Source organism: Rousettus aegyptiacus, unplaced genomic scaffold (assembly GCF_014176215.1).
Source record: "Rousettus aegyptiacus isolate mRouAeg1 unplaced genomic scaffold, mRouAeg1.p scaffold_m13_p_3, whole genome shotgun sequence".
In the NCBI taxonomy this organism is placed as follows: Eukaryota; Metazoa; Chordata; class Mammalia; order Chiroptera; family Pteropodidae; genus Rousettus; species Rousettus aegyptiacus.
In genome coordinates this window covers 72,139,608-72,162,750 of record NW_023416306.1, presented here as the reverse complement: position 1 = coordinate 72,162,750, position 23,143 = coordinate 72,139,608, and the positions used below count along the sequence as shown (strand labels likewise).

General features: G+C 41.1%; 1 protein-coding gene across 10 annotated transcripts in view; it reads left to right on the top strand.

The window, feature by feature from the left end:
- Nucleotides 1-23,143, top strand: part of AOPEP (aminopeptidase O (putative)) — a 311,009-nt gene that overhangs the window by 211,873 nt on the left and 75,993 nt on the right. For 8 of the 10 annotated variants that reach the window (XR_004956306.1, XM_036239159.1, XM_016159455.2 and 5 more), the window contains 2 exons: nucleotides 21,465-21,527; nucleotides 21,939-22,010. Coding sequence is in view for 9 of the 10 variants with exons in the window: in XM_036239159.1 (XP_036095052.1) it covers nucleotides 21,465-21,527; nucleotides 21,939-22,010 (135 nt within the window). In the remaining variant the exon portion in view is untranslated. Of the gene's footprint in view, nucleotides 1-434; nucleotides 2,496-5,488; nucleotides 13,118-21,464; nucleotides 21,528-21,938; nucleotides 22,011-23,143 lie in introns of those variants that run through there. The other 2 variants (XM_036239161.1, XM_036239162.1) reach the window with 2 other exon arrangements.

Sequence of the window (23,143 nt, the reverse complement as noted above, 5' to 3'; positions counted from 1 at the left end):
ACCTCCCCACCCCCTTTGCCTATACTTCCTGAATCCTAGAGGGTATCCCTGGCCCCTCACCAGCCTGAGTGCTATGCTTCTTTAGAGCCTGGGCCCTGGGAAGTCCCAGGGTAGCATCCTGGATGAGGCTGGTCAAAGGACCCTGCAGGCCTGGAGCTTTTCTATTTGGGGCCACCCCCAGTGTGCTGCAGACCCATCATAGTAGGCCCCCCTGTCTGAGTGGACTCCCACACCGGTGAGAAACTGCCCTAGACCCAGGCAAGCAGCCTCATTAGCCTGCTCGTTTCTGGTTTCATGGCTGGTTATATGAGCTTCCCCTTGGGAGTGTCTAAATGTCAATGAATGTCTGTGAACCATGAAATTAAGAAACAGGAGGGGCTGTTCTCTATTACCTTTTCATCCCCCTCCTCAAATCTTTGTCCTGTTCTACACAGGACAATGTCGGCCACCAGCCACCATGACTCATTCCTAAGAAAGACTTTGGTTCAGTAATGTGTGTCACCTGTTACAAGTTACTTGTTTGGCCCAGTTCTTCTTGGAGCAAAAAAAAAAAAAAAAAAAAAAAAAAAAATAAAGAAAAGAAAAAGAAAAAAAAAAAGAAAAAAGAAAAGAAAAGAATAAACTCCTGAGCCCTAAAAAGGCCAAACAAAGCAAGGGTGGGTAAGGCAGCACCTGGTCCTGGAAGGATGTGCTTTCAACTCATATGTATTATGATGAGCTCCTGTGCTTTCTAAGATGGTGGCTTCCAAACCAGGCTACTTGCTAAGTATAAAAATCTTGGGGAAACAAGGTTTCGGTCCGTCTGATCCTAAAGAGCCAAGCCTTGCCCTTGTTTTAGATGGGGAAGGGGCAGCCCCCTGAAGCCATCTGCTTGGTGTTTACTGGGCTAGGCTGTAGCATGGCTTCTAGACATTCTTATGGTGGCCTGGGCTAGGAAGAGCTGGGAGCTCAGAGAGTAGAATCCCAAATTTCCTGGCTTCAAACAACAAGGCCGCTGTGTTCGGCAGTTAGCCCCGAGGGAAGAGAACAGAAAGAGTCCTTAATCTATGCCCAGAAGCAGGCGCACCCCACTAGGCTGTAGCACTGGGGCTGACCCTCTCACTCCCAAGAGGCTCATAATTTCCCCTGAAGAGGCGGAGGCTTTGCCACGAGAAAGAGGCTTTTGCTTTTCATTAAAAGGAGGAGGAGAACGTGGATGGGAGAGATTTGCCTCTGAGCGGGATATTTTTTTCCAAAAGTCTAGTTGCATTAGTGACAGCTTAGATTGTAGACAAGAATCTCTGCTATAAACTGATGAAACCTGCTGTCAAAACACAGCCAGGTGCAACAAGGCCAACCCAGCTATAAATTGTCTTTAAGACCCAACTGGTATTTCCTTGGGTGCTTAACTGTTCGGTAAAAACAACAGCCTCAGACAGAAAAGACCCTGATTTAGTGCATATCTTTTCATTGGTGAATGATCAGATGGCATCTTTTCATCTCTTTACCCTTTTCTGCCATTATTTATATGGCTGATGATGATTTACCTGCGTGCAGCGTTTTCACGCTCCTTGCGAATTCCAAGGCTCTGCAAGGGCTGGGACCTTCTGGTTGCAGGAGCCTGGCAGTGAATAGGACACCTTGTTCTTTGTCTCCATCATTATAATATAAAGTTACTAGTGTGCTTAGCCTGGATTGACAACCAGAGCACTGAAATCACTCCAGTGCTCTTTGTTCTCGTTAAAAATTTCTGTCCACCAGCAATTGATTGAAGTCATTCATGACAAAAGAGTCACGTTCTACCAGTGAAGTTTTCATTCCACAGGTTACAGAAGCTTTTTGTCTTCTCTCAGGAAGGCTTGCCTTATGGTTGGCCTCGATTTTCCTTTTTGGCCACATTGAATGGAAATCATTTTTTAAAATGTGGAAATAGCTTCAGCAGCAATAAAAGTAAGCATGAACCCCAAAGAAGTAAAATAAATTAGATCCAAAGAACACCCAACCCTCTATAACCTTTGGCATTGCAAACAGATTTAAAATTGATCATAGCATTGCATTATAGATTATTTCCTTTAAGACATTTTTTTTATTATAGAAGTATTATATGTTTTAGAATATTAAAAAGTTTATAATAAAATAAAAATGACCCAAAGATAATTTTTAAAATAAATCTTTTCTGTCATTTTTCTGTATGAATATGTAGTTTACCCTTTTCTTTGTCTCCCTTTTTAAAAATAATATGTTCTCTATAGCAAGTTCAAGCAATAGCAAAATATAAAACAAAGCCCTTGCACCCTCCCCTCCTACCCCCAGAGATAATCCATGCCTGTTAACAGTTTGGTATTCTTCCTTCCATACATTTTCTGTGCTGTATAGCAAGTAGGTGCATTTTCCTTTTAAACAAAACTGGGATTTTATTATCCAAACTTAAAGTCTTCATTTAAAAATATATCCTAAGCAAGTGGTGTTGGGAAAACTAGGCAGATACTTGTGAAAGGAAGGAAAGGAAGGAAGGAAGGAAGGAAGGAAGGAAGGAAGGAAGGAAGGAAGGAAGGAAGGAAGGAAGAATGGGAAGGTGAATGAGGATGAAAAAAAAAGAAAAGAGCATCGAGATAGAAAGATAAACCGCCCTATCTCGCTCTCTCGCGAGCTCTCTCTCTCTTCTCTCTCCTCTCCCTCCCTCCCTCCCCTCCCTCCCTCCTCCCTCCCCCCTACCGAAGTCCTAAAGTTGTCACCTTACACCATATACAAATATAAACTCAAAATGGATTAAAGATTCAAATGTAAGGCCTGAAACCATGAAACTCCTAGAAGAAAACAGTCGGTAAAGTCTGGCATTGCTCTTAGCAATATCTTATTGAAAATGTCTCCTCAGGCAAGGGCAACAGAAGTAAAAATAAACAAATGAGACAACATCAAATTAAAGAGTTTTTGCACAGCAAAGGAAACCATCAACAAAAGGAAAAGATGACCCCCTGAATGGGAGAAGATATTTGCTAATGATACATCCAATAAGGGGTTAATGTCCAAAGTATATGAAGAACTCATACAACCTAACACCAAAAAAAAAAAAAAAAAAAAAAAAAAATCTATTTAAAAATAGGCAGAGGACCTGAATAGACATTGCTCCAAAGAGAACATGCGGATGGCCAGTAGACATACAGAGCGCTCAACATCACAAGCCATAAGAGAAATGCAAAAAAATCACAATGAGATGTCACCTCCCACCCGTCAGAATGGCTATCATCAATACATCAGCAAATAACAAGTGCTGGAGAGGATGCAGAAAGAAGGGAACCCTGGTACACCTCAGATGGGATTGTGCAGCCACTATAGAAAACAGTATAGAAATTCCTCAAAAAATTAAAAATAAAGCTGCCATATGATCCAGCAATTCCACTTTTGGATATTTGTCCAAAGAAAGCATAAACACTAGTTTTGAGAGATATATGTACCCCTATGTTCATTGCAGCATTATTTATAATAGCCAAGATATAGAAGCATCCTAAGTGTCCATCTTTAGACAAATGGCTAAAGAAGTTGTGCTATATTGTGTACAATAGAATGTCACTCAACCATAAAAAAAGAATGAAATCTTGCCACTTGGGACAACATAGATGGACCTAGAGGGTATTATGCTAAGTGAAATAAGTCAGAGAAAGACAAATACCATATGATTTCACTTATATGTGGAATCTAAAAAACAAAACAAAGGAATAAACAGAACAAAACAGAAACAGGCTCATAGAGAACAAACTGATGATTACCAAAGGGAAGAGGGGTAGGAGGATGGGAATAAAAAATAGTCCATAGTTTACTTTGTTCTTTACCAGCTGTGTGAATTCCAGCAAATTTAACAACAACAAAAAAAGCAACTGTTAGACTTTTATATTTCTCAAAAAAATCAGTGTCTTCTACTTGTGTTATCATAATTATTATACAAAAAAAATGGATTTTATTCTATTGTGCTCTTGATTATGATGGTTATTATATTTGCCTGATTACCCAAAATGCTAACTAGCTGAAAAATTAACATTATATTTAGTACCTAGCCAATTTTATAAGTAGGAAATTATAAATCACCATATTTAGTCTGTATAAAAAGGAATCTTACATCGAATAGTCTATAATATATATTCACCCAAGAAAGCATGCATTAAAAGAACAGTAAGAGGTGAATGTTCAGTGTGCCACGTGGGGACTTCGCTATGTGATTTCCATTACAGTTAATGGGTGTTTGGTAACTAAGTCCCTGTGCCTCTCTAACCCCGTGTGTGCTCCTAAGGGATAGTCATAAAACCGGAATGATTCAGGAACTTCTAAGCTTTCTGAATTAGTGCTCTTCTTCAAAAAATAAATGAAAGCAAAACACAAAGGAAAAAAAAAAAAAGCCGTTTTCCATATCCCTTGATATAATTCAAGAGCAATAATTTTTAACAGCTGCATAGCTTTCTAATGAATAGTGCCATAATTTAATTTACTCAGACACTGACTATTGGAATAGCAAACATTATTTGTAAGAAAAATGCCCATTCTGCTAATTTGACAGTTCTATAAACAGATCTTGATTTCTTTTCATCTCTGCCCAAAGGTCTCCACCACCCCAGCACATATGTACATATATTCTAATCTTTTTTAAAAACTTTTATATGCATATATATAAGAAGTATATATTTTCCCATCTAGCCTTTTTTTCTGTGCTTCCTTATTTTCATTGCTGCAGAACTCTCTGACTCCTCCTTTGCTTTGATTCCCTGCCCATATTATCAGGTCCTGATATCCTTTTGTACATACTTATAAATTTTTAAATTTTCTTTCCTTTCCTAGCACCTCCCTCAGTTTTTTATTATATTTAGCTTGGGCTAGTGCAATAGCTAATTGGTCTTTTAGCCACCAAACTGTCCCCTTTACCATCATCATCCAAATCAATGTAAATGAACCTGTTGTAAACACAGCTGAGATCCATCCTCACCAGAAACCTTTCCCCATTAGCAATACATTTAGGACAAATTTTGGCCTGCTTTTTCAGGCCCTCAGCAGAACTGCCCCAAGCTACCTTTTTAAACTTTATTTGCTACTACTCCTACGATAATTATCAGTCTCCAAATATTGGTGACCTTTACCACTAGCCTTTCTTTGTGCATATCCTTTTCTCTTCCTTGGACTGCTTTCTTTTCTCTGCACTTAGCAAGTATCATAACTTGTCTTATGTTTTTGCTATTTGTATTTGTCTCTTACGTCCCCTCCCCCACCCCTGGAAACAAAGGTTGTATCTGACTCATGCTTGTCTTACCTGCTGTGGTGTATTTGGTAGAGATGCTCAAGGGCTCACTGTCCAATACAGTAGATACTAGCCACACATTGATGTTAAGCACTTGAAAAATGATCTAGTGGATCTGGAGGGTTGAATTTTTAATTTAGTTTAATCTAAATTTAAATTTGAAATCTAATAATCCAGTTATTATTTGGAGTAACTTAGGTATGTGAATGAATGAATCTATTTTTTCAGCATAAATTTTATGAAATCAGAATACAGACCTAGCATTTCTGATTAAAATTCAGCATCCAAATTTTGGACTGTGAAAACACATCAGTACAAAAAAAGAAGGTAAAGTATCTCATTAGTCATTTTTAAAATATTGTTCACATGTTGAAATAATATTTTAGATACTTCATAACCCAATGTATATATACCCAATAAAATGAATTATTATTAAATTAATTTTAGTTGCTATGTTTTACTTTTTTAATATGGCACCTAGAAAATTTTAAATGATAAATATGGCTTGCATATATTCCTACTGAATGATGCTGCTATAAAGCTGTTAGTTGAATTAAAGTCTGAATGTATAATGCCTTAAAATCCCTCACCTAATAGGCATTATTCTGTCAAATACATGAAGAAAGATAGAGCTGACCAATCCATAGACACCCTTCAATCTTCTGTGACGGCACAGATGATCATAATCAATCTATGGGAGAGCTGGTTCACAGTGGGCACTCAGAAGGGCAGGAACAAATTAGCTTCGCTTTGGGTCTTAATTTTTATTCCAAAGCAACCTGTTTCCCAAGGTACGAACAAGTAGCCCACAGACGCCCAGGACTCTCACAGCCCTTCTGTGGTTCCTCCTACTACTCTTTGGGGAAAATGCTCAGCAGCCATCAAACGGCAAAATCATAGGCAGCAGTGGCAGCAACAAAGGAAGAGATAGCGGGTAACAGCCGACCACATATAGTGTCCTGGAAATAGACAGAAATCCACTCAAGCTCCCAGACTTGTTCCTGAATCCCAGAGTCTAGAACAGCAGGTTATTGTGCCATCTCAGAAAATGTCACTTCCTTCTAAGCCAACACCTACAAGTTGCCAAAGGCCGCACAAGCAAATGATGGAAAACTTTTAACTCTTGTAGGGAAAATGCTATAGTCACAAAATTGAAGAAATTTTATATAAGAGACTTTCTGTCATTGGAACTCTTAGTACTAAGAAATCCAAGTGATTTAATAGGGGAATAACTTGTAGACTTCTTTTTAGTACACATTATTTAGTATTACTAACATAATTCTAAGGCCCATTAGGATGCTCAGTCTCAGTGGCTATAAGAATTGTACATTTAATGACCATTCAAGAAAATTGAGACTAGTTATTTTGCAAATTTCAGAGAAATTATATTTTTAAATTATATGTGCTTTGAGATTCTTGATGTTTTTGTTTGTTTGTTTTTTGTTTGTTTGTTTGTTTTTATGTCGATAAAAGCAGTTGTCATAATGTGCTGTGCTTTTGGGCTCCTAATAATTTTGCTGTCATTTTTGTCCATAGTCCATCTTCCCAGAGAGAAGTAGGTTACTGAAGGTCTGTACTGGGTGTTATGTATTATTAGGGGCATCTTGTTTGGCACTGTCCAATTGTATTGGCTTCTTCATAGCATAAGGCACCATGTTGAAATAGGAGACATTTTCCTTTGGTGCCCCACATGAAAATTCTGTGTCCTTCCTTCTTTTCTCTTCCTTCCAAAACCTGATTTCAGAAAGAATTTGAGCCTCGTTCACAGTATTTAAGATGAGACTCCAAATGAATAATGAAAATGAAAGGTGTTTCTTTCTCCTTGAAGATTTTATTTGTAACTGTGGAGAGAAATCCAATGTTTGCTTGGTGGACTAAGGATGAACTTGTTCTGCCCTGTGGGAAAGAAGGAAAAGGAAGCAGGAACCACAGCTTTGAAATGTGTTTTTGGCTCAGTCCAGTCGATGGAGACAGTTGGTAGTGGCCTATGCAAACATGGTTTTTAAGAAAGAGATAAGGCTGGGTACTTTCCAGAAGCATGGCTTTGCGGGCTTGGGTTAGAGGCCCTCAGGGCCACCTAGCTCAGTTATGGCAAGATCCGGTTATCAGAATCATCCAGAAACCTGTTTAAAATAACAGATCCTGGACTCTGCCCGTACCTGCTGAAGATGGATTGCCATAAGTAGAGCTGAGACCAATATTCTGTCAAAAGAAGTTTCCTCCTTTCCTGAGTATAATTTAAACTCTTAGAGTCCCTCAATTTTATATTCTTCGAGAAAACCAAATATTTGGCATAGTGGTTTGGTTTATACGTTCAACCAATATGGTAAGAGTTGTGCTGGGCAGTGGGCATACAAAGCCCTGCCCATGAGCTCATGGTCCATGGGGGCATCTACAAACCAACCTCTGTTCAAGGGGCCTGTACAAGGGGCCTCTGCTTGGAGTTGGGACCTGGGAGGAGAAATAGAGCTCAGCTTCCTGTATTTGCCATGCTCGGCAGAGCCGGAGACTGGGTGCATTAGAAGACAGCGTGCTTGCAGGCTAGGGACCTGGCTGCACCCCACTTGGTCACAAGCCAGCCAGCTCATTGTGCAAGGAAGCCAGTGTGATTGTCCGCAAGGTGCAAAGTTCAGAGGGACACATTCAGCCATATGGGCATGACCTGTTTTTCAGGTTCATATATACTATGGGGCCACAGAGAGTGTCTCTCAAGTAAGGACATTGTAACTCTTGTAAAGAGTGATACTGTTTAATAAGCTCTTGCTGTAACAGTGCTTTATCTATTTTGTAGACAGATCTTCAGAAAGAAGGAGTAACATAAACTCAAAGAATTAGGACACAGATGTCAGCTTTGGACTGTAAACTTTGTGTCAATAAAAAACATCTCATACTACTTTTTAAGAGGAGCAACCCCATTCTCTCTTTTATTAGGCTGAAGACATACACTGGTAGACTCTTCATCAAAGGCAGATTGCTCTCTATCTCCATTATGCTCTTGCCATGCCTGGGGGTGGAGGGAGTGGCATCCTGGGACCCAGTAGTGCATTAGCTATGCACGTGGGCGCAGACACACACTGTGCAGCTGCCGGTGGTCAGGTCTGCACTCCAGGCTTTGGGCAGTGGCTCCAACCGTGGCCCTCTGTGATGCTCTTGGAGACTTTCACCACATCTGCTACCCGAGCCCCTGTTGACAAGGAAAGCTATTAGGGACACTCGGCTGCTTTTAAAACACGGGGCTGCTTTTTTATGGGGAGCTATTATGTCGTACAAAATAGGCATACAATGTATTTAATATCTGTGTGGTAGATGTTTCTTGGGCATGGCCTGTATTGCTTTATAGTTAAATATTAGTCTTTTCTGGTGTTGCACGACTTTCAGTCTGCTTTAGAATCCTAGGTCGGGGTGAGTTTTGGAGAAGACTTTGTCCCTTCAGCAGTCGGGGAGCTGCACCCCAGGGTGGGTGGACTCATCTGCGTAAGGTCACCGCCCTAGTTAGCAGCAGAGCTGGGGCTCTTATCCAGGACCCTCAGTCTTCAGTACATACAACTAAGGCATTTTATGTTTTTAGTAAGTTTCTTTTTATTCCAAATCAGCTTGGTCCCATCCTTGCCTTAGTTTTTATAAGCCCTATGAAGAGATAATAAATGAATACAGCAGAGAGCCCTAAGCAGTGATGATTCTTAATCTAATCAATGACTGCTCTTTTTCCTGAAACTGTTCTTTAAAGAACAAAATAGTGCTTTGTGCATGCAGTAATGGGAACCTCACTTTCTAGGGCTTTTTATGAATATGTGTCATGGAAATACATGGCTTTCTTCCACTTAGGTATTCCTAAATGGCTGCCCTGTGATTCCGACTGAATATTTTGCATAGGAAACACGGCTTTATTGCATCAAATAGCTGGTATATTTTTTTGGTGTGTATGAATGTGAGCATGTGTAGAGATTAGTGTAGGTCTTGGGAGAGATGCAGCTTTTTCTCTCTTGAGATGGAAACTAAATTAGATAATAAATACCAGATCACCAAAACAGTAAAGGAAAAAAAGCAATTAGTTGAACAAAACAGTTGTCTCTGTACTTTCTAAAGCATTTAAAGGATGTTTCCCATATCCTCTTGTTTGCTTTCAAAAGCAAACTCCAACTAGAGTCCCTGGCTTTTGCCCTCTTTTTATCCCTCCCCTCTGCTGATCCAGAGCAGGAGAGTGTCAGGAGCACAGCCCGGTGGCAGCCAGCCCGCAAGTGTGTCACAGGTCAGGGTAACAGTCAGTGATTGTCAAACTGCCCAAGTCCAAATGAGTGTTTAAAAAGGGCAGAATTTGTGTCACACATGTATCTCTGGCCGTTGTCCACACTTTATTGGCACTCAGTAATGAGTGTGTTCAACTCACTCAGCAGAAGACGCCATCTTTCCAGGTCAGTCCTCTGGCTTGGGCCTTTAGGAGTTCAGTGATCCTGTATAGTTATAACCACCATCATCACACTCTAAGTGGGGTCTAGACAATTTGATGCATAAAATGCAAAGCTGCATCATTTTGAAGTTAATGAGCAAGAGTGGAGACTGGGTGGAGTAGAGTCAATTGTGTTAGACCCCGCTTTGCTGTTTTTACAGGGCAGCGTGTAGTGAAGTATTTTTCTACAAGCTCAATACTATATTGCAGCAGTCCCCAACCTTTTTGGCACCAGGGACCAGTGCTCCTATGAGAATCTAATGCCTGATGATCTGAGGTGGATCTGAAACAGTGAAGCTAGTGCTGAGGAGTGCTTACAAACACAGATGCTTTTTGGCCTGCTGCTCACCTCCTGCTGTGCAACCTGGTTCCTAACAGGTCACTGATGGATGCCAGTCTGTGGCCTGGGGGGTTGGGGACCCCTGTTGTATTGGATGAAGGAGGAATTGATACAGTAGGTGAAGCTTTGGAGGTAGCCCTACACCACTAAGCCCTGTGGCTGCAGGTGAGCCACTCGCCTTCTCTGAGTCCTCACTACCTCTTTGTGGGGTGAGGGGAGCTTTACAGACCAGCTTTACACCTCATGTCACTACATGCTGTGCCTGGTACTTCACTGAGCCCTGAGCTGCAGGTGTGCCTGAGCATCTCTGAGAGGAGGGAAGTCTGGATTTTCTTTTGCTTTAAGTGTCTTCCTTTCCTCCCTGAGAACCTGGTAAATTGCCCTCAGACTGAAAACTTACCCTTAGTTGGTGTGATATTGGAGAGTTTTCATATGTTTCATCCAGAGTTGTTTTTTACAAATGTACACTAACAAGAAACCCTGTTTGTGTGTTTCTTTTTTCTCCCACTGGAAAATTGCTATTTGAAAGATTATTGAGAGAGATCTTAAGTAATAATCAATCTGCAAGAGTATTTATACTGGTTGATCATTGAAGAATAGGCCTGCTTGTAATTCAAATCAATTATTCACAGATATTAACCTGTCTTGACCAGCAGGAGATGAAATAAATTTCTCTAGGGTTGTTAACATCTTGAAATTCCTGCAAATCAGTAAGAACTGCAGGTGACTTTTACCTTGAATAGTGGCAACTATTATTTCTGGGATCCATTCAGATACATAAAAATAAGTACTTGTTTTTGTCTGTTGCCTAAATGACCTTGGGGGAAAAATGCCCAGTGAGTTCTAGGTTGCTGTTTGAAGGAGGGGAAAACATGGGAGCCAAATGCTCCAGAAGGAGAACCTCATTTTTTATGCCCTTTTATATTTAAATCATTAGGATATTTGCTGCTTTAAAAAATAAAAACAAGCCAGTAATGAAATGTTTATGAGAAATCCCTACAGTGGTCACAGCATAGCTTGCAGCAGACTGGTGCCATGTTCTTTATATTGAGAAAGTAGAACCTATTGGGGGGGGGGGTGAGGTATAACAAGAAATGATCAAACCCAGATGCTTTTCTAAAATTATATTTTCAGTGCATTTATATGTCTGTTACAAAGTGTGCTACATGCTAAAAATATTTTCCTTTGTAGGTCGAGAGAAATTTCAAACTGCATCGAGGGCTACATAGATCAGATGGTTTTCCTTAAGAGCGTTAAGGGGCATCCTGGTTGTTATTAGCCCTGACTTTCCAATATGACTTTATTTATGCCAAAAAAGCTTCACAATCCAATTCCTCTTTAATTTCAGCAACTTTATTGGCATTAAAATGCATGGAGGGGAGGCCAGAGTCAGTACGTTAGAAATGGGAACTAAGACTCCAGAGCTACGGGTGATAGTGGGATCAGACTGGAGAGAGCGCCTTCATCCCTGTGGCCCGTTTCCCTGAGGAGAAGTTGCCTCCCATGTCTCCATCCTTCTCTCCGAGTGTTCTGTCTCCCTTTCTCTCTATGCTCTCTTCCTTTTTTCTCATTTGTGAATGTATCACTTTTCATTATTCCATGCAGCCAAGCAAAAATTCGCTCTCTGACTCTTCTTGGTTGTATTTATTACAAAGTGGACTTTTCCTGAGTTCTCAATAGGCCTCTTCTCCTCAAATATATTTCTTCATCAATGACATTGATTTTGTAATTGAAGGATGTTTGTCTGGGTTTAGCATAAATGCTTCTAGTGAATTAAGCTGTAAATATGTCGATCCAAGAATGTACAGGTTGTATCACTCTCTTAAATTATATTTTTTATTTAATTTTTCTCTCTTCTTCTTTTCCCCTCAATATACTGGGTAAATTATTTTATGCATTAGAATATCTAGAATGAAAAAAAAAAACTATAGTTTTATCAAGTAACATTGGTTTTAAATGCATGTAGTTACTATTAGGATTTTAGATGTGTTTACATCTAGTGAATAATCATGCTGGTACCTGCAGAGAACAATGTAGAAATGTCAAATTTCACTTAATGATCTTTTTGAAACAATAGTGGGCTTATTTATTTGAGTGAGTGGGACTGGAAAGGGAATAGTCTCCTCTATAATAAGGCAGATATGAAAGAGAACTGCTTCCGTATGTCTACCAGTCCTTTGGGCAGGGACAGGCACTCGTTGGCTGAGCCTCAGGTGTGCCATATCTCTGCAGGTTCCATCCAACAGCCTCATGTCTATGTGGTGGTCAGGTGAGGCTTTTTATTACGATGTCACAACCCAATAATTTGAAACCTTTGGAAGTTTACTTAGGTTCAAAATACCATTTGGGCTTTTGTTTTGGAAGGAATGAGCATTTACTGGTGTACATTGTGCCTCTGGCTTCAGGTGCCGTCTCATTTCGTCCTCACCACAGCTCTGTGAGGCAGACAGCATTATCTCCATTTCATAGGCACAGAGAGGTTGTGTAACATGCTCAAGGTCATATGGCTTCTAGGTGGCAAGGACAAAGGGTGCCTAACTCTGAGATCTCATCACACATTGCTTCGTGCAGAGACAGATCAGTCACATTCATTGGACAGCACTTAAAAACAACAACAGCACATTTGGTTGTACAATAGCAAGATTTCCAATGCCCCGGAACCTCAAAGAGCAAGGCGGTGAAATAGAAATGTTTAAATAGCAAGCAACACTAAAACAGATCATAGTATTTACACTACAAATTGAAATCCATAATTATAAAAACAGTCAGAAAGGACCAGAAGATTGTTAGGTTTAAGAGAAGCTAATATGCCTAATGTTGATATGAATGTAAATTAACTGGGAGGATTCTTAAATTTGGCATATTTGGTGTTTATGTTGGGTCTAATAATGCACTAATGCACTGGGTTCTTTTCCATCTCTCACACTACGGAGCACAAAAGTGTGTTATGTGCAGAATGGCTGGGTTTATCCCTAGTAGAAAGAAGTTATGTTTGGTATCTAAAGAACAATAAGAGTTTGCTGCTTGGCTGATCAATGCTGGATCAAGTTCACATTCCCAGCTCCTACTCTCCCACCTACACATGTGGAGGGGGGGGCGGGTGGAAGCAGAGCAAAGGGAGGGAGGACAGATCCTTTTTCACAGAGAGGGGGAGGGCTGGGAAGGGAGGAAAGAGTGAGAGGGAGGGAGGGAGGAATTGGGGAGGAGGGAGGGGAGAGAGAGAGAGAGAGAGAGAGAGAGAGAGAGAGAGAGAGAAGTGCGTGGGAGGGGGCTGTTCTAATATGGAGACAGCTGGGCCTGGGTAGCCTTAAACACAGATTTAATCCACTGCTGGGGGAAACATCCTACAAAAGGTAAAGAGATTAACAGCCAATCAATTCTGGCCCTTCCCATTGTTTTTCTGTAATACCTCATATGGATCTAAATGTTTGGTGAACAAACATTCTGGAAAATAGCTTTCTCATATATCATTTATATTTGGGACAGCCACCCCACCCCTAACTGTGATAGACTTTACTTTTATTATTCTCTGTGTGTGTGTGTGTGTGTGTGTGTGTGTGTGTGTGTGTGTGATCTTCTGAATAGAGGTAGGATGATTCAGACCCATTCTTCTTACTTGCAGATTGTGACTAAATTGTGTACCTTTGGGAGGCCAGATGACGGGCAACCCAGTCTGAGTGCCAAAGTTTTTAAAAATAGACATTCTGGAAAAAGAAAATTAGACATGCCAGGGATCACAGACTCTTGATGCCTAACTTCCTTGAACGGCACTGTGGAGCACAGGCTCTCCATATGCATAGACTCACAGATACCATACCCATTCCATTTTACAGAATAACTGAAGGGACCCAGACATATGTGTTTGCTTTTCAAGCTCATGAAATATCAACATATATATTTGTGCTTCTAGTTAATTAGTAATATCTTTTGTAAGGTGTTTCTAGAGTAGTTTTCCTATAGCGTCGATGTAGTGTGTCTTTTCTAAACAAGGAGGCCCATTTGGTGAGAACACGGTGCCCATGACTCAAAAGACATTCAGCCTGGGTTGCTTCCTATTTGCAACAGTAGCTTTTATACACAGCAAAGGGTCTTTTGCATTGGTACACACTGTTCCCTAATCCTAGCCATCAATCTTCCAAATGCAAATGTTTGTTTCCGGGGAATGAGTGACAGACTTCGACATAATCAGAACATTGTTTGCAGCGGATAAGTGGGCAATACTACCTCATGTATATAGCCTTCCAGGTCAGTACTAAATTTAGGTTCCCTGAAGATAAGGATCTATGCTCTTTTCACTCAGGACCCAGAATCCTATTAACCATGAACCCGGAAAAAACTCTGAAAAATCAAATATCCATTCATTCTTAGCTCCCTTTTGGGTGGTGTTGAGATCTTCTACTTCTTTTCAAGTACACACATGCATGCTTAACTAATCTCGCCAAGAAGTTTAGGCATAAGTGTAAGGTATAGGAAATGCTGTCCTGGGTCAGCCTGACAGCCTAGCCCACCCAGCATTGTGTCTCCTATCTGCCCAAAGGCACTTAGTGTAATAGAACATAAGAGGTGGCTATCCTTTGTGGCAGTAACCTGGAAATTTTGATGTCTCCCAAACATCTGAAATTTCTTCATAGTAGCTTTTTAGAGATGGATCGCCATTAAAATGATCTAAACCAGTAGTTCTCAATACTGGCTGCAAAATGGAATCCCTGGAGGGTGGGCAGTTGGGTTGGGGGAGAGTTTTAAAAAATGACTGATGCCTGGTTCTCACTCTCAGAGGTGAGACTCTAAGTGGTCTGGAATGCCATCTGGGCATTGGGATTTATAACCCACCCCCCTGGTGATTTTAATAAGCAGTCAGGGGCAGGAATCACTGATCTGCAGCCACTCCTACATAATTTCATATTTCACCTGTGAATCTCTTTAAGTTTATAGTGTCCACGAATCTTAATCTCCTGTAAAGAATTGCAGTCATACAGGTGTTGAGGGGGATATACTGACATCTGTTTTCTAAAATGGCTGTTTGAATAGACTCTTGTGGTATGGGATTATATTTTATGGGCTGTGTTTTGATCTGAGGTTGAGCTGATCTACATAATAAGCAAATATTTAAAAACAAGATGGTCATGCTAGATGTTCCCTAAGCTCTGGTGCTAGAGTAGAAAGAGCACTACGTTTTCAGCCAGGACCTGTAAGTGAAAATTTGAAATCCTAAAGGTACTAAAATTTCCTGAGATTCGGTTTCTTTATCCTGAAGATGCAACCATGTGAGACATAATTAGAACAATTTGTATCTGGAAGTGCTTTGTAAACTGTTCAGTCCTGTACAAAATTGGCCACTCTGGTTCTTTCTACTTGTTCTGAGGTTCCATGGTCTCAGATAAATGTAGTACTTAAGTACTTTTTTTGCCTTTAGGTCACTTCCCTTCATATTCTATGATGTTGTTTGCTTCTTAGTTCCAGTAGTCTCATATTTGATAAATAACAACTGCCTCCTCTTGTAAGAACATCCCATGTGTCATTTGATCTTCAAAATTCTATGAGAAAGGAGGCTCAGAAAGCGAATATATGGTAGAGCCTGGATTCAAACCCAGACAGGCTGTCTGTGTGCTCCTTATAGTGTGCCTCGCTACCGCCTGGTCATACGAGTCTCCTGAGGACAGGGATGGTGCCTTATTCATCTTTGTGTTGACAAAGTCGAGTGCTCTGTTTTGCAGAAGGCACTCAGTATGTTTGTTAAGTGAATAACCCATCTATATGTCCAATTTACATTTCTCTTCCTGCAATCTAAGCCCATGTTCTCTGGTTTTGATATCAAAAAGAGATAAAATACTTGGTTAACATTTGTGTATCATATTATATTTTTAAAATAGTTCTGGTTCTTGAATTTTGTAAGTAGGGTATAATCGTATGCCCTTACCTTCTACGCTTCACTTCTAAATGTTGTTAATGGAAAGATTTATTAGAACCAGAAAATTTTTCTAGACTCTCTACCATTAAAAAAGAAAAAGAAAGTTAAAGAAAGAAAAAATAAACCCAGTATATTTTACTTATTCATACTCCTCTTTGTCCAAAATGGACTTAAGGCCGCTTCCAAAGCTAAAAATAGCATAATCAAAAATAAAATAAGAAAAATGAAGCAACATGAAAATAATGGTAGGAAATAAGTTGAAGTAGGAATTAAATTAGCATGTAATATGCATCCCCTAAAGTTCCTGTGCTTAGCTTAAAGTAAGGTAACAGAGCTTTCTAGAAGAGGGGAAAGGGAACAATCGCAGGGTCCATGAGGTAAAACAAACCAGTTGCCTAAGTCCAACTATTGCTGATGTTGATACCAGGGAGAAGTTTTTCCTGTATGTCCTCACAGAAAACTACTATTAAATGTAATAAACAACTCTCTAAAACCATCCTTACAGTAAATGTTGTGATGGATTTTATGCGGCCGTTTCTTATAAGGCTCTGCTATAAAGGTTGATGGCTCCTTACTAGAACATAATGCATTAAAAGGAATTTCATAGAGTACCAGTAAGACGCAGTGCAGCACTAGCTGTATCGTGGTCTGCCCTGATCGGAGAGGATCTCAGGTAGGAGTTTGGGCATCAGAAAAACCTGTGAACCTCCTGACAACTGATGTGTGTGAGGAATGATGGGGGGACAGCATGTGATGTAGCTGTGTTTTTCTGTAGGGGGCTAATAGCTGACAGGTCCGAAGGGCAAGGAGGAGGGGCGGGGAAGGTCTAGATATTAAAGAACTGAGCATGCTCCTTTGGACAAGCTCTGTATAAGCAACAGTGAGCTCAGGGTCATGGTTAGTGAGAGAAAGAGGTTCGGTTAGCCAGGTCAGTGCAGAGCAAAAGTGGGACGGATTTCCTTTTTAGAAAACCGTGTTTTAAAGGACTTCCACTCAGAGGTCCATTTCACAGGGCCAAAATCCTCTTTAGAAAGAAATTAGGTTTTCATTCAAACACAGAGGCAAAATGGGCAGTAATATAAATTATACACAATTTTTCTAAAATCAACTAAAAAGATAGCATAAAGGAATGTTACATTTAAAAAAATGATAGAGCAAAATTTAAAGACATTAATGTTTGATAACTTTGCCCCTAATCTTTACTTGTTATTATTGGCAACTTAAATTAACCTTGAGTTTATTCCCAGACCTGTGTAGACTCTTACTTTGTAATTCACCGCAAATATATGTTGGCTATAGAGCCCTTCTGAAGCCAGCCAAAGCTTCAGGACCTCTCTATCTTGTTTGGTATTAAAAGGTCTTTTGACTTCTTCGAGTGGACAGTGCCTAAGGGTGTGTCCTTTGCCATCTGATGTAGTTTGGTCTAATTAAAGGGCTCCCCTTGTCTGCCCTTCTGGCCTTCTGGTTGACTAGTAAGGTACGCTGCTGCTTTTCATTCTGTCTGTCGTACCTCATCACAAGGCAGAAGCACACATCCATATGAACAATATGAAATTGGCATCACTGTCGTTTTCCAGTGAAAGAGGTAATTTCTTCTCTAAAACAAATCAGAAGAAAACAGAAAAAAAGTTTTCCCTCTGAAAGTAATTTCCAGCCGCTAGGTTAAGTAATGCTTTTATTTTAGAGCAATGGTATTTTCCTCAGCCTCTGAAATTGTCTTCAGCTATTACAAACTGCTTTGACAAGAAAGTTTCTTAGAACAGCTTCCTTTCAAAACTTGCATCTCTACTGGACAAAGCATTTTTACAGACATAATTCAAATAGAAAACATCTGTTTTTGAAAGATAGCTTTAAAGTGCTTTCACCACATTCTCAAAGGTAGTTATTAGAGTATCCATTCTTGACTACAGAATTCCAGTTTTTAAAAAGTCACCTTCATCCAGTTTCTCCACACCCTGTCTTCACTGGGGTCAGCCCCCGAAGAAAGGGAGATTCAGGTAGACAAAAAGAAGAAATATGTTGAGGTTATATTGAGTACAACAAGAATTAATATTTTTCCAGCGTCATGCAATATGTTAAATTTTTATTCTGGGTTACATTCAGGTCCTAACGCCAATTTGGAATATAATTTTAGTGATTACTATATGAGGGAATTAGGAATCTTTATTTCTCATTTCCTTTTTTTTCCCCTAAAAAATGTCATTTGAGAAGTGTGCTGGCAATAACTGATGTCCCATGGTCTCTTTCAAAAATTGCACAATTCTCTGCTCTTTATTAATTAACACTTTTTAGTGGAGAAACTAACAGAGTTAATTAGAAAGATCTTCATCTTAAGATTCCTCTCCTTGAAATTTTACATGCCTTTCATTCAGTCCTTTGTTTCTTTCCCTTTATATTTAGTTAGTTAACATATTTATTGAGCATTTACTATGAGCATTTAGTGATTGGACAAAAATCAAGACCAAAAGACAGAATCTCTTTCTTCCCGGATCTCAAAGTCCAGTCAGGAAAATAGACATTCAAAAAAATTAATTTAAAAAATAGCTATGAGAAATGTACAACACAAAGAGTGAACCCTCATGTAAACTATGGATTTTAATTAATAATAATGTATCAAATATTGGTTCATAAGTTGTAACAAATGCCCCACAGGAATGCAAGATGTTAATAATAAAGGAAACTGTGTGATGTTGGCATATCAGAATTCTGCCTTCAGTGCAAATTTTTTTAACTGCTGTAAAAGCTAAAGTCTCGTCTCTTCATTAAAAAAAAAAGTTAAATAGCTATAAAAGATAAGTACTTTATAGGAAATAAACAGGATGCTATTAGAAAGAATAGTGGGGTGACATAATTTGGATCAGGGAGTAAAGAAAGTGTTGTTTAAGCCCAGACCTAGAGAAGTAGGAGCCTGCTAGGCAAAGAAGAGAAGGAAACACATTCTCAGTAAAGCAAAGTTATATTTGAACTACCTTTGCAAATATTGTTCTGGTTTCTCTATAGAGGATGGATTGTGGAAGTGCGGTTGGGGAGGCAAGAGTATAAAGGAGACAAGTTAGGAGGCACTTAGAATGGACCACAGCTTCCCCTCCCTATTCCAAGTACTAGAAGAGCAGAGTGAGAGGGATGTTTCCTTGTCTCAGCTTATGACAGAAATGATTAGGTTCTCATGGGTTGGGTGCTAGGAAAAAAGGAGTCTGTCAATGGCAGCAAGGAAGTGTTCCCAGGTCTCAATTCCCAAGATCTTTCCAGTGGCTTAGCGGGATTTATAGAACAAGGAACGTGTGTGTGTGTGTGTGTGTGTGTGTGTGTGTGTGTGTGTGTGTGACTGCAACCAGGTGAGAATTATAAAGGGTGAGGAAAGCCTTTAAGTACTAACTACCCAGCTGTAATAACAGATTTTCATAGAAGTCTATGATTTAATTTGCAATAGTTATCTTTATTCCTGCTACTGGATTTTTGGAATTTATTTTGTTTTTTGTTTTTTTAAAGACTACATGTTTTAAAATTGTTGCTAAATCAACAAAGAGGACACTGAAGAAAGGTCCATTTAGGCAGGGCACTGTTTTAGTACATCAATATTTAACTATTTGTTTCAGAGTTCTTAGGGATGGTGAAGTTTCAGGGAAAACAATTCTAGTGGGTAAAAGGATATGTCAGCCTGTAATAGATTTCTATTGAATCTGAAACTGCTATTTTATTATTAAAATTATCAGGGTGACATTGGTTAATAAACTCATATAGGTTTCAAGTGTACAACTCAATAACATCATATGTATATTGCATTCTGTGTTCACCACCCAAAGTTAAATTTCCTTCAGTTATTAGTAACATGGAAGCTGAAATAGTTTATTCCCATTTAAAATTAAGCAGTTTCTGCAATTAACATAATCCAGTTCATCATTTGTCAGTTTTACCTGCTTATGTGTGTGTGTGCACTAGATATCTAAGTCTGTAACTATTTTTATGCATTTCTTTTACAGTAGAAAAATTATATATGATGATTGTACATTATATATAAGAACATCTTATAACATTGAAAAATCCTTAGCAAAAGAGAATGCATTTTGTAGCACTTAGCTAATAAGGATACGAAATGGTTAATATGTCTAACTCTATAGTTTTGTATTCCTGGAAACATTAAGAATTCCCAATTTGAGCAGACCTGCTGTTTATTTTAGGAAATAGAAGTGCATCATCAATGTAATTTAAGTAGATCAGTTGTGAATATGGGATGAAGGGATAAAATAAAGTTTTCCATTGTGATGTCTCCATTAAGAAGCTCCTCTTTGTGTAAAATACTCCATGGCAAGTTGCTTCTGTTTAAAGTAGTGAGTTTGATCTTGGCTTTGATCTAAAGCTTTTGATCTTGAAAGAAGGATGAAGTAGCAATAAAGAGAGGGCAAAGCAGATTTTCTTTAAAGAAATGTGATAAAGTTAAAGGGATGGTCAAGATCAGCAAACACGGGTGCGACCGGACTCCTTCCTAAGCGCTCACGCCCGAATCTGTTTCAGCCAATTTCTGATGCTGATGGGAAGGAAAGCCTTTTGGGAGTCGGCAGAAAACCTTGGGGCATCACACACTTTTATAAACTAATTGGAAACTTTCCCCCTAATTATGAAGACATTGCCCCCCTTTTAAATTCTCCCCAGTCGCTCCGAGGGGACCACGGCCGGCGAGTGCGGCGCCGGGCTGTGCTTAGCCAGAGCGCATTCGCTCCCGCGACTCGCGGGCAGAGCGCGGGGCTCGCCCTATACGCGCTCCCGGCTTCTACCCCAAAGAGGTCACCTGCCACCGCCCAGGAGCCCGGAGGGGCCATTGAGAAACATCTACTTAAACATTTCATCTGCTCCCAGAGAAAACTCCATTAGGAAAGTTCCTTTCCCTCCGCGAAGGCTATGTGGACACGTAGGTTTCTGACCCGAGAAGCGAGTTTAGGCTGGCCACGGAGGTGAGGTCGCTTTTCGTGCTAAACCCTTTTGCTTGCGGGCGAGCAGCACTTCAGCTCCCAAGGCCGCCAAGAAACGCTTTCGCGGGTACCCTGGGGCTTGGGGAGGTAGGGGTAGAAAGGTAAGGCGTGCACGCCGGGGTACGGCCGCGTATGGGAGCGCGGGCACGGGCCGGACCCGGGAGAGGACGAAAGATGCTCGCAAAGAGAACAATAAAATCGCGGGCGCGCGGGCGGGGGCGGGGGCGACCTGCGGCGAGCGCGGCGCCTATACCTTTAAGGCAGGCCCCGCCCCGCCCAGCGCCCGCCTGCCGCCCGCGCCGCCGCCTCGGCCCCGCGCCGCCCGCCGCCCGCGCTGCGCCTTAGGTGTTGCGGGCCCCGGGAGCCCGCTCCTCTCTGCCGGGTCGGCCGTGCGGCGGGCCCCGGGCGCTGGCCTCAGCGCCCCAACTCCCACCCTCACCTACGGCAGGCCAGGTACAGGGTCAGCGCACAGAGGTGGCGGGGCGCGGGGGAGGGCCTGGGGCGGCTCCCGGGATAAACTTGACTGTCCCCTTTCCCCGCAGCCGCTGCAGACGGAGCGCCAGGCCGGGGCGGAGTGCGTGCTCGTGCGGCAAGTGGGCGTAGAGGTGAGCGCGAGCGGCGTGAGTCCTGCGGTGCCCTCCCTCCTGGGACGGTGGGTCCCGCGCCTCATCCCATCCGCGGAGCCCCGGGCGCCCTGTGGGCGCCAACGCGTGCTAGCGGTGGGTAAGCTGGCCCGGGTTTGGGGGCTCCGATGCGCACCGGAGTGGGGGCGGCCACCCGGACCCAAGGTGGGAGGGAGCGGCCCGGCAAAGGTCGCAGCCTGGGCGCACCGCAGCCCCGCGCACCCCCCAACCCCGTGCACCGAGGTGGCCTCGCGAGCCCGGACTGGCGCCTGTGGCTTCTCCAGGTGAAGCCTGAAAGGTTGTGTCGCGAGGCCATCGAGCGCCTCTCACGCCGAGGGTGGCCCTTAGGACCTAAGGTCCCATTTAAAATGCTGTGTGGTTTTTGAACTTCAGGTCGCGAAATGGAATCGAGTGAACCGGAGACCCCGAAAACGGAAACGAAAGGGGACAGAAGTGTTTGAAAAGGTAGGGGTCCCCGAAAGAGAGCACTGGGTGGAGTTCTTGAAAAATCTCCCTGTCTGCCCCTGAGGACTTGGTCACAGCTGTAGAGTAGCATTCTTTAAAAAGTTTTAATTAGATATACAGCAAATCGTAAATTTACGTGAATAGTTCTATAGAAATATTGGCTGGCAATTCTATGTTCTTAGGAAGTAATAAGGACCCGGGGTCGAGATTTGTTTCATGATCAATAAGTAGAACTGTAGGATGTAAGTAAGTGGGTTCCATTATCATATTAGGCCAGTAGTATTTCTTATGGCAGTGTTAATGTACCCCTAAAAAAGGGGAGCTTCTGAATAAATCACCCAGTATTGGGTATCTTTGTTTGGTTGTGACAGATACAATAGCACACTCACTCATTTAGACTTTAATCTCAAAAATGGAGAAGCTGAAAAAAGATTACTTTGAAATGATAGGAGGGATTTTATCTACTGTAGAACAACTGAGAAATTTGTTTTCTGAAATTCAGAGTTTCAGTGGGTTACTTTGCAAAAGTTTGGACTACCTATTTTCTCCTGAAATTGCCTTAAGTTAAAACTTGATGTGTCATTGTAATATTGTGAAATAAGGTAAGTAGTCTGATATTTTCTAAAAAACTTATTGAAAACTCTTAAAAGTGAATAGTGTTTTTTCAGTGTTACAGCAGATAAGATTTTGTTGCTTTAAAAATTACTTTACTGTTTTTTGGTTCTTGATAGCACCAAGGGATTAAAATAGCTGTGTGTTGTTTTTCTGCTGCTAGAATGTATGATGAATCACTCCTGTTTCTGAAGCCAAATTCTTGCTGATAGCATTGCTGCCAACTTGTGTGATGTGTTGCCTTAGTATGGGCATTGCAGCGTCCGAGAATGTGCACAAAGCACATCATAATAAAGGTGATACCAAAGCTCCAGAGTGCATTTAAGGATACCAAGGGCAGCTTCTAAGAGAATTGGAAAGGTAACTGGCTAGGAGTATAGCCATTTGTAGCTAGACATTCCGTATGTGGAAAGTTGTACCCCAGCTTTTCCCTGTTTAAAAAAAGTCATATATGTCCCTTTGGTTAAACAGTAGTAAAAGAAGAAGTCAGTTTGAACAGATTTGAGTTTTCTGACCATAAC